Source organism: Saimiri boliviensis, chromosome 4 (genome assembly GCF_048565385.1).
Source record: "Saimiri boliviensis isolate mSaiBol1 chromosome 4, mSaiBol1.pri, whole genome shotgun sequence".
NCBI lineage: Eukaryota > Metazoa > Chordata > Mammalia > Primates > Cebidae > Saimiri > Saimiri boliviensis.
In genome coordinates, this window is record NC_133452.1 from 92,435,253 (window position 1) to 92,447,696 (window position 12,444).

At 39.8% G+C, this 12,444-nt stretch overlaps 1 protein-coding gene across 1 annotated transcript in view; it reads right to left on the reverse strand.

Moving 5' to 3' along the window:
• Positions 1-5,433: 5,433 nt before the first annotated feature.
• Positions 5,434-12,444, reverse strand: part of TNFRSF21 (TNF receptor superfamily member 21) — a 72,974-nt gene continuing 65,963 nt past the window's right edge. Inside the window, exons 5-6 of the mRNA XM_010333979.3 lie at positions 9,243-9,471; positions 5,434-6,900 (exon numbers count right to left, since the gene is read on the reverse strand). Of these exons, the coding sequence (XP_010332281.2) occupies positions 6,671-6,900; positions 9,243-9,471 (459 nt within the window). The 3' untranslated portion in view covers positions 5,434-6,670. The remainder of the gene's footprint in view (positions 6,901-9,242; positions 9,472-12,444) is intronic.

The window sequence follows — 12,444 nt, forward strand, 5'->3', positions numbered from 1 at the left end:
CCAGGCATGGGTCTAGATGCTGAGAATACAGCAGTGAGCTAATACCTTGTTCTCATTGGTAGTTACAATCTTGTATCAAATTCTTCTTTGCATTTCTGTCTTCTAACATAGTGCCTGGTAGTTGCTCAAATGTTTCATGGATAGATGAGTTGAGTGATTAATGTTTCTGTGGATGACTGTACTATATTTAAATAGCAACAACAATATTAAAAAAAAAAACCCATGATATGAAATTGGCTGTTCTAAGTTTCTGAAAGCAATGAGAAACAATTGTCACAGGATTCTTGGAAATGAGCTGTCTTTCTGCCTCTTCCTTCCCCATGAGATTTCCTGTTTGGCATGTTCTGTGGATAAAGCAGTAGATGAGAGACAATGAGACAGTGCCGGTGCAGAACAGAAGTATCCCCTTTGGAGAGATGAATTGCTGAGGATCCTTAAGAAATCTTTGATATTTTTCCTCATAAAGACATTGATTATGAGAGATTTCTGTGCTAAGAAATATAAAAAGATGTTTTGGCCAGAAATTAGCTACTCCGCCCCATCTCTCTAAATTTCAAACTGAATTCTCTCCATTTGAAGTTTGTATTACATTTTTGTTTGTTCATGATTTAAGCCCAAGAAAAGAATGTCAAATTTTCACGAATAGGGTGTGGAGGGGTGGGGAAGGTTGACGCTTCTCCTGGAGAGCAGGGCAAGAGGCTGATTCCCTTTGCAGATTTTACCAAAATGTTCCACGCAAAGCTATTGCTAGCATTTTAAGTCTAGTGCCTATGACTCTTATGAGTTTCATCAGTGCACAAATCCTGGAGGCCGTAGAAACATTCTATAGTTTTTTTATTTACAACTTACTGAATTAAATAATCATGCAAATAATGTGTTACTCAAAGCACAAAAGAATAAATCATGACACAAACATGTCCTTCTTTGCCTCCTATCTCCTTGCTATCCCATTTTCCTTCCTAGAGGCACCCATTGGCATGTTTCTTATAAATCCTGGCAAGCTATTTTATGAATATCTATATTGGAAATCCAAGACTCCAAAATCCAAATATGTTTCATGTAAACAGCTACTTCAAAGTCAAGTACAATAAAAGCCTTTTTAAAACTCAATTCTTACTCAGATGAGTAGATTATATTTTCTAATTCTTTGAAGAAAGGTAGTAAGAAAAGAAAAGAAGCAAAAAGAGACAGCCTGGAATCATGAAAGAGTGCTGAGAGGGGCTAAAATGACCAGGTTCTGCAACTAACTAGCAGATGTGAGTCTAGCTCCCTGAGCAGAAAACCACAGGGCTCTCCAGGTGATGTCCAAGGTTCCTTCCAAGGTAAGGGCCTCAGTTCTGCTCAACAAGAGATCACATCTTTTTTCTCAAGTCAAAGGCCCGCATAGGTACTTGTTGCATCTGCAGTATTGTGCAATGAGATTGCTGCTCCAAATGGCCAAGTCTGAGACTGTAATAGGGCAGTTTTATGACTCATGATATTTCACTATATCTCTTTGAAAATTAGCAAACTTCCTATGAAATATAAACATAGTAACTTAAATCGGCATAACATCATTTCCATCATTTCCCAAATATTCTTGACTAATAATATCATATACATTATGTGAAAAATCATGAAGAATATATTACTGTACTGGTAGGAAGGTTCATCAATGCAATTGAGCTTTAATGTGTTGTTGCCTTATCAGTGCTTGTTGTATATCAATTCTTAGCATAGTCACATAAATCTTACAGTAAAGTTATGGGTCCTAAAACAAACATATGGAGTCGAGTAGGAGCGACTATAGCAAAATCACTTTTAAATTACAGATCTTCAGGTTAACTCCCTGGAAGATTTGTTCATCAGGTCTTTGGTGAAGTTTGAGAAAGGTTCTCTTCCTAAGCTCTTAAAACACATTGTTCTCCAAGCTGACTGTGTACTGGGATCTCCAGGAGAGCTTTAAAAAGTGTCACTCAATACCATTACTGGGTATATACCCAAAGGAATATAAATCATTCTACCATAAAGACACATGCTTACATATGTTCATTGCAGTACTACTCACAGTAGGAAAGACATGAAATCAACTAAATGTCCATGTATGGTAAACTGGATAAAGAAAATGTGGCACATATGGAACGTGGCACCATGGAATACTACACAGCCATAAAAAAGGATGAGATCATGTCCTTTGCAAGAACACAGATAGGGCTGGAGGCCATCATCCTTTGCAAACTAATGCAGGAACAGAAAGCCAAATACTGCATGTTCTCACTTATAAGTGGAAATTAAATGATGAGAACACATGAACACAAAGAGGGGAATAAGACACTGAGGACTATTTGAGGTTGGATGGTGGTGGGGGGAAGAGGATCAGAAAAAATAACTGTTAGATACTAGGCTTAGTATAATATTTGGATGAAAAAATAATTTGTACAATAAAACTAGGTGACATGAGTTTACATATATATATATATATAAAAACAACCTGCACATGGATCACTGAACCTAAAGTAAAAGTTTTTTGTTTTTTTTTTAAAGGTCCCCCAGGGACCTATAATCCTAGCATTTTGGGAGGGTGAGGCAGGCGGATCACTGAGGTTAGAAGTTCGAGACTAGCCTGGCCAACACGGCAAAACCCTGTCTCTACTAAAAGTACAAAAATTAGCCAGGCATGGTGGCGAACGCCTGTAATCCCAGCCTCTTGGGAGGCTGAGACAGGAGAACTGCTTGAACTGGGAGGTGGAAGTTGCAGTGAGCCGAGATTACACCATTGCACTCCAACCTGGGTGACAAGAGTGAAACTCCATCTAAAAACAAAGAAAAACTCCCCTTAAAAATAAAAATATATTTAAAATTTAATATTAAAAAAAGTGCTGCTAAGTCCTATCTCCTGTGTTTCTGACATTGTTGATCTGGAGTATGGCCTGGGCACTGAGTTTCTCAAAGTTTTCCCACTGATTTCAACGTGCAGTTAGAATTAAGATCCACTACTGTAGAATTTGCCCAAGATGGTCTGGTTCTGGAACTCTCTTTGGATCATCAGAATTTGTTTACTTTTCTCACATGTAAGTGGTATAATATTCTCCCATATTAGTGCTACCCCTTGCATGAAACTGAGGCATAATGGGCCTGTTTCAGGCTACCCAGTGTGATGTGACCACCGGGAACACCCACATCACCCAGCAGCTCGTTGGAAATGCAGGCTCAGCCCAGTCCAACAGAAGAATTAAAACAGAATCTGCCTTTAAGTTACCCAGGTGCTTCATTTGCATATTCAAGTTGAGGGAGCACAATATGGTGGCCTCAAATTCTGCATTTCTAACACAGTGCTTCTTAGTATGATGGATACTGCCAGTCCTCATCCACAGTGGCAAGGATTTAAAGCACTTTCTCTAAGTGTGGGGAACTCACTCTGGAATTTGCCACAAACCTGAATCAAATTCTCTCCAAATTTGCCTTTTTAATTGACTGCTCATTCTCAGGTGATTCTTATTTACATGAAGTTTGACAACCACTGACTCAGGCCCAACTTTTTCCCAGAGCAGGAATCATTCTCTTATTCGAAAAGCAGCTCAGTCTAATTGCACTTAGACTACGTCAGCCTAGAGGAAAGCATATTACCCTCTAGAGAAAAATACATCATCTCTTCCTTAGCCCTTCAAATAACTGAAGCTAATCTTTCTCCTGCTGCCTAGTCAGGCTTAGATTTGCTGACAGTTGCTACTGATTCTGTTTCTTGCTCTTCTTGGTATCCCCCTATTTCCCCACCCCCACACTGGAGACCTTCCACTTCAGCCATACTCCTCAAAGTAAGACAGCCCAAAACTAGAGGAAAGCTCTAAACTGTGCAACAGAGAACACAAATGACAGTATACAAATGACACTGTCATCGGCTCTGATCAGAACATTTTATTTTTTAATAATGCAGATGGAGGTTGCACTCTTTTTAGAAAAGCTATGTATCATGTCAGTTCAATATTAAGCTTTCATTTAACCACATCACCTATGTTCCTTCCCCATGGGAACTAACATGATACATAGCTTTTCTGAAAGTGCAACCTCCATCTGCATTATTAAAAAATAAAATGTTCTGATCAGAGCCGATGACAGTGTCATTTGTATACTGTCATTTGTGTTCTCTGTTGCACAGTTTAGAGCTTTCCTCTAGTTTTGGGCTGTCTTACTTTGAGGAGTATGGCTGAAGTGGAAGGTCTCCAGTGTGGGGGTGGGGAAATAGGGGGATCCCAAGAGATGTCACCTCATTCCAATACTTTCACAAGTACTGGCTGAACTTGCATGTAGTGCTTCATTTATAACACAAATAAATTTCATCACTGTCATCTCTGCCCACTATTTCAGCCAACAAGGAATTTCTGGTCACTGGTCCTGAATACACGGAACCATCAGTCTTGGATTTCGGACGGTCAGAAGACCTGGATTCAAATTTGATCTCTATAACTTTGCAATAGGCATTAGGCAAGTTCTTTAGCTTTTTTTTTTTTTTTTAAACCTATAAAACGGACACGATAACAGTACCTACCTTATAGTTGTGAGGATTTAATAAGGTACTACAAAAATCACTTTGTAAAGCATAAAGCTGTGTAAATTTGAGTTATTAATGAAAGCATCCCAAGGTACAAGGTATAAATAATCCACAAACTTAACCATAGTATCAGTTTGATCATTCTCTGTGTTTTCTACCCCCACATGAAATTAGTGACTGTTCTGAAATCCTCTGAAATGCAAACTCTGTCTCCTCCACTACCATCTGTGACCCATTCTAGCTAGTCTGCTTTCCTTTGTGACAGAGTTCCTGTTTTTTATTGACAAAAGGAGGGGAAACCTGGTGTAAGAACCAGTGTAATTAAATACCAGGAGGGTTCTCTAGAAACCAACCATGTGGAAGTGGATGAAGACAGAAAAACCCTTTAATGTTGCTGACGTGGGTGTCCAAATGTTCAGACAGGGTGTCCACTTCCAGTTTCTCACTGAAAGAGGAACTTAAAATTGCTAAGGTTCTGGTCATTGGAATTCTGTAGAGCCACAGTTCCCAAGCAAAGGGAGACATGCAATGAATATATGATATATGATATGATACAATATATTCTACCAACATGAAATCTCACTCTGCCTCAACACCATGAGAGCGTTGTGAACTTATTCGGGAATGATGTATCTACCCATTTCCTAAAATAAGGACAATCTCAAAAACAGATTTCTCAAACTTAACCCAAAAGACTGGGAAATGCTTGGTAGTTTTCACTGAAGTCCTTCTCTACGAACCTCCAGGTACCTTTCCAAACACAAACCTTTGCTAATTTCCATGATTTACAGATTAGAATGGCTGAGGTTTTTAGAACACATATGCTTTTGCAAGAGACTAATCAAAGAGTCACAACTAGAGGACATGTACAAAGTAAGAAATTTAACGATTAAATACACTCAGACTAAAGTAACAAACACCTAATATTTATTAATAAATTAGTACACTTGAAGGCATTTTTCTGATATCAGTCCTTCACCACTACCCACAAACCCCGCCCACACAAAGGGAGTCCACGCCACCTTTGCATTGGAATCTGGCAACTGAGCATTAGAAGATACATTTGGAAACAAGAGCATAGTTGCAAATATATCAGACAATGGTTCTTACAGCTGCAGCCATTTTTAATTAAAGTAATTGGTGAAGGAATCCCACCAAGACCAAGGCCTTGAGAGCAGATTGGACTTATTGACTATATGTATATAAAAAACAAGACATCTTTTAAAGCAAAGCTGGGCAAATTCTCTATAGAAAGGGTGCCACTGGCACTTGATCTTGACTTTCCAAAGTGCAGCAATGTGTTCCAGAACAGCTCAAGTCCTAAAACGTGAAGTTCAAGTTCTTTGGTGGCCCAGTTGTCAAGCCACTTAAATAGCAAATCCTGATGGCTTGAGGATTTCAGTTCTCCAGCCCAGAGCATATTAGCATTAAGAGGAGTACAAGTAATCAAGCATTCTACACGGTGTCCAGGTGAAAACCATACAATCAGCAACAGTGTGGTCAAGTTTCAGACATGAATATGAACTATACGAGACATATTGAAAAGATAACTCAGAGTCTAATTGCATTACAGTAACTCAATGGGGTCTTAAATTTTCTTAATCTTTAAGAAAATTTATAAAGGGCAAACAATAATAAAAATAGTAATATTTGTTTTTAAAAAGTAGGTGTGAATGTTAAGAGACAAAAAGACTGCTTACAGGGTTCACAAGATGCCATTATACTTTTAAGAAGTTAGCCTCACAATCCAGTGTGTGGGAAAAGTCACACTGCATTTATGGTAAGTTAAGTAAATTTAAAGTGCACAGAACAATCTTGAAAATACATAAGAAGGCAAAATGGAGAAAATATGGAACTTAAAAAACTTTAGTGGTGGGTATTTCACAACAGTTACACCTTGAAAAGACTTATAAACCAACTTCCCAGAAGAGTTATTTTAAAAAAAAGAGAGAGAGAGGGAAAGAAAGAACTCAAGCACTGGCCATATATTCTGTTAAACACACACACACACACACACACACACACACACACACACACACGCCCCAAATGACAAAAATCAGAAACAGAAAAAAATTTAAAAAACAAAACAAAAACACCCTGCCACTAAAATGAGTAATTTCTAGAATGCAGTATCCCTATGTTCTACAGTAGGTCAGGAAGATGGCTATAAACAGAGTCCAGGAGGGTCTGGCTGGCTTCCTGGCTCTTGACTCCAATGATTTCGAATAGCCGGTCCAGTTTGTCCTCAGCCTGGGGAATCTCTTCAATCACCCGCAGCTCCTCAGGATTTAGAATGTGGAGCATGTCATCAAAGATAGGCTGCAAGTCACAGGGGTCCAGGCGTACCTGCCGCAACACCGTGTCCTTCTTTTCTGCACAGAAGAGAGGGAAGCAAAGTCAGCTGTAAAGAGGCTGTACTGGCAAGGCCTAGGGAAAGGAGAAGGGGGTCCTAGAGAGAGACATTTGTTTCCTCCTCGGGCTATTATTCTCCATCCTCCATTACAGTGAGAGAGTGAGTGACCCTCTGGCACATTCGAAACAACACAAGAGTTTTTACTTGCATTGCACCGTAGGATAGAAAACAAGAGTTGCCTGATAGAGATCAGACGAGGTCCTGCTTGAATGGCTTGTTGATGTATCATTAATGTGACATTTGCCTAGACTTAAATAACTTCTAAACTCTTTTAGAATTCAAATGGTGAATGGTGAGTTAAAGAAACCAAAGAAACAAAAACAAAAAACTAGAAAACCTTTACTGCTTTCCCTATCTGTAATGTCTTTACTAAACCAAAATATACAAAGGCCCATCCATCCCTTTTCCAAATGATCAAAAATCCTAAGACAATGTGGTCTACTTATCTGACTTTCTGATTACATTGTAATATTTTAGAACCAAACTGCTGAGAAAGTAAAAGCACATAAATAAGAATATACTACTTCTTTTATTTTTTTGAAATGGAATCTCACTCTGTCACCCAGGCTGGAGTGCAGTGATGTGATCTCAGCTCACCGCAACCTCTGCCTCCTGGATTCAAGTGATTCTCCTCCCCTCAGGTGCCTGCCACCACACCCGGCAATTTTTTTTTTTTTTTTTTTTTTTTTTGTATTTTTAGTAGAGACGAGGTTTCACCATGTTGGCCAGGCTGGTCTTGAACTCCTGACCTCAGGTGATCCACTCGCCTTGGCCTCCCAAAGTGCTGGGATTACAGGTGTGAGTCACTGAACCCAGCCTAGAAAATATTACTTCTCAGGTTATACCTTACAATGGGATGAGGAACTATAACTTTTATTACTATTATAAAGCACTTTTTCTAAAATATAATATATAACAAAATATAAACTAAAATATAAATATTTTATGTAAATGTAAAATTCGTTAATATAAAGTATATAAATTATAAATATGTAAATATAACATTTTATAAATACATAAAATATAAAATATAACCCTTTCACTAAAATATAACTGTAATTACCCAAAACTAGAAAATGTCTTTCAAAACTGTCATAAATAGCGTAAGCAAATTCCCTACTCTGAAATTAAAAATTAAAAGTTGCAAATTCTTTGCCAAAACTACCAATCCATAATGTTTAAAATACTGGTATTTGCAATGTACTTTAACAAAGCAAATTTTAGGGTATTTCAAAGGCACTAAAACCCATACTTTTCTTTGTTTTGAGACAAAGTTTTGCTCTTGTCACCCACTCTGGAGGGTAGTGGCATGATCTCAGCTCACTGCAATCTCCGCCTCTCAGGTTCAAGCGATTCTTCTGCCTCAGCCTCCGAGTAGCTGGAAGTACAGCCAGCTAATTTTTCTTTTTTTTTTTTTTTTAGTAGAGATTAGGTTTCACCATGTTGGCCAGGCTGACCTCTAACTCCTGGCCTCAAGCGACCCGTCAACCTCAGCCTCCCAAAGTGCTGGGATTACAGGCATGAGCCACTATGCCCCGCTAGAACCACTTTATCAGTGATGCTCAAGCTTGGACATTGTGCCTACCATCTGTATAAGGTGCCAACCAGAGCCTGGTTTAAGGTGGCACCAAAAAAACTCAGTCTTCAAATTATATTTCAATGAAAAAGGTTTTTTGTTTGTTTGTTTGTTTGTTTGTTTGTTTTTGAGACAGGATCTTGCTCTGTTACCCAGGTAACACAAGGCTCAAACTCCTGGGCTCAAGGGATCCTCTGGCCTTAGCCTCTCAAGCAGCTGGGACTACAGGTGCAGACCACTAGGTTTGATTAATTTTTAATTTTTTGTAGATACCATGTCTTGCTTTGTTGCCTAGGGTGGTCTCAAACTCCTGGCCCCAATTGATCTGCCACCATGGCCTAAAACCTGTACTTCTGACTCTCAAGATAAGTTCAACTTTAAATCTTTGGATACAGCAAGCTTGGTAAAAACTTTTCAGAAAAACTTGCCAGACTACATTTTATCAGGCCTTCCCTGAAAGACGCATTTGATACCATCATGAGGATAAAGGATGGCTGATAGCTCTCCGCCAGGCAGTGTGCGCTGCAAAGATTTAGGAGGCGTGTCTTAGCCAGCCAATGGCGAGGTTTTTCTCGGGCCAGCTTATCTCAAAGTTTAGCTGATCTATACAGGCAGGTAATTCAGACGACTCAACTGCAACTGGACTGTGGAAGGGGAGGGACAAATCCCAGGAACTCTTTGTGGGGGTTAAAGTGCCTGTGTAAGGTCTGTTGAGATGCCTGTACCTTTGGTAATAAAGGAACCGTTCCTGCTCAGCGCAGAGGAGCCACTGGATGTAGAGTCACAGCGGAGAAGGGGCTCCGACTCATCCACGAAGAAGCCCTTGTTCTTGTCCAGTGGGGACGGCTCCACCGTCAGGAGAGTAGAATTCTCAAGTTTTGCGTTGGGGCTGGGGATGGGGCTGGGGCTAAGTGGGCTGGGGCTCATTGGGAGAGCCAGTTTGTCAGTTTCCAGCTGTCCGAGAGAAAAAAGGAAATTTATTATATATTTAAAAAAAAAAACAGAAAAATTAAAATCCCTCCTCAGAGGCTATTTTTTTGTGTTCCATTTAATATTTTATGCATAAATCCTCCTATGTGAGTTGACCATAACTTATTTATATGATTGCTAGACACACACACAGACTTTTAAATCCTTCAAAAATACAGTGAGGATATTTATGAGTATTAAAACTAGGAGGCATATGCACTACACTATTATCTCAGAAGAGGAAAAGTAAACACACGTGTAAAGAGAAAGATCCCCAATTTAAAACATAATTTTGTAGAGCTGAAAGGAGTCTTAGATGTAATTTAGTATAGTTCCCTGTTATGAGCTGAATGAATTGTGCCCCTCCAGTTGAAGCCTTGACCTCCAGTACCTCAGAATGTGACTATTGGGAGAGAGGGCCTTTAAAGAGGTAAAATGAGGTCATTAGGGTTGGCTCCACTCCAATATAACTGGTTTCTTTAATAAAAAAAAGAGATGAGGACACAGACACATGCAGAGGGAAGACACAGTGAAGACACAGGTGAGAAGGCAGCCATCTACAAGCCAAGAGAGAGCCCTCAGAAGACACCTTGACCTTGACCTTCTAAGGCTGCCGAATTGTGGGATGATCAATTTCTGTTGTTAAGCCACACAGTCTGTGGTCCTTTGTTACTGCAGCGCTCACTGACTCATACACTCAGCTTCACGGGGAAGGAAAACTGGGGCCTGGAGAAGCGAAGTGACTTTCTTAACCAAGGCCCAACAGGGAAGTCACAGAACTAAAACTAAACCCCAGGTTTTCTACTCCCCTTTCAAACTAGCTCAGGAAAAAATCTGCTAAAATTAAGAATGAGAACAGGAGAAAATGAGAGGTGTCAGTGGCTGGGAGAAGAGAGTAATGACCCAAAGGACAGAACAGAGACTGTGAAGCTGGCATTCTGGAGTGGGGAGGTCAGAGAGACAATAACAGATAAGATACTTTCAGATAAAGATGGTGAGCTTCACCACCACTCTGGCTGGTGGGTAGAGAAGGAATTTTAGGGAGGCAAGAATCAAAGTTGAAAAAGCATTTAGGATGCTCCTTCAGTGGCCACATACAGTGTGACTATGGCTTGTCCTGGGGGTGTGCGGTGGAGATAGGGAGAAGTGATAGGTGATGTGACCCCATTTTATAAGTGAAGTGACTGGGGCTCAAAGAGGGCACACAGCTACTGGGAGAAAGCCAGTGCTCAACTCAGCCCTGCTTGACATCTCTATTTGCCCCTTTCATTTGAGAAAATACAACAGAACCCTGGCAGGCACTCGTAGTCTCTCCTAGTACTTGATTTTATCATTTTATTGGCTCTTCTGGCATGGATAAAAAAATCTGGGAGCCAGCTGGCCAGATCACACAGAGCAGGGTTCGGGGAATGATGGGCACTCTCTCCAAGCTGTTAATTACCACTCCTTAGAATCTTCATCCCTTCACTAACACACTTCAGGTAAAATGTTTTCAAGCTCTTCGATAAAGATACTGACATTTCAAAGTATTACACCGAATAGTTATGTAAAGCACAAAGCAAACACAAGTGATTCTTTGACAAATTTTAAGGCCTGAGAAATTCTTGCAACTGATTGCAGATTGTGAAGATAACTGATTACTGCACATGTCTGATGTTCCAACAGCACTTTTCCTCTAAACCACCACCCACACCATTTCTGCTTCTAGCGCAAGTTTCAGACTTGGGAAACATGCGTACCTAGCAGTCCCTTTCTGATCTACAGACAAATGTTATGTATGTGCTTGTAAAATTTTAATTCCATAGGCCCTGGCACATGCCCCTCCTCCTGGAAAATGCACATGGCCATTCATGCCAACACACTTTTTAAAATTCACTCAATTAGACAAAGAACACTTGTCTACATTCTGGTTCTCTTGGACATTACATTGGAAGACCTGGTCAGTCAATATCATACACTGTTCTTGCTTAAAAAGGAAATTACCACCCACAAGTCACAAACTAAAAAGTCCACCCACTTATTTCTTAAATTCATTCGAAAATTTTAAATGTTTAATTTCCCCCCCAATTTCACCAAAAGGTCCTACTAGTGAAAAGTAAGCACATGATTTCCAACATAATTGGAAAGACAGAATGCTGAACTGTTGCTCTTCTGTAATTAACAATGAGTCAGGTGAATGTGAAAATACCTCTACAAACGGTATTAGTGTCACAACAGAGCTAACTAGCATCACTAAAGCCAGAGGCCATTTAAAAACCATCTTTCTAGAAAATCTACTCAGTTACTAAGTATATGTCTTTCTCACTTTGTGCAACAGCAGCTGGTTGCATTCCTACTTCATCTAAAGTTATTTTCATTTTTTCCCAAAAGAAAAACAATGCTCATAGAAACTTCTTTCCTTGATTTGCTGTAATATATACAACATCCATCAAAGCTGGTTTTCCATACCGCAACTGTACTAGGCATTGTGTTATTTCTGGTTTCTAATCAGAACATTGAGTCATCGGAATATGTGGAATAAATTAATTCCTTGTTTCATTAATTCTAAAAGTTCATCTTTCAGTATTCTGAGTTTACAGCCAATGAAGAACACCTACAATAGGATTTAGATACCAAACAGAAGCAAAACACTCTTGGCTGGGCACAGTGGCTCACACCTGTAATCCCAGCACTTTGGGAGGCCATGGTGGGCTGATAATGAGGTCAAGAGATCAAGGCCATCCTGGCCAACATGGTGAAACCCCATCTCTACTAAAAAAAACAAAAATTAGCTGGGCATGGTGGTGCGTGCCTGTAGTCCCAGCTACTCGGGAGGCTGAGGTAGGAGAATTGCTTGAATCCGGGAGGTGGAGGTTGCAGTGAGGAAAGATCATGCCACTGCACTCCAGCCTAGTGCCTGGAGACAGAGAGAGACTCTGTCTCAAAAAAAAAAAAAAAAAAAAAAGAAAAGAAAAGAAA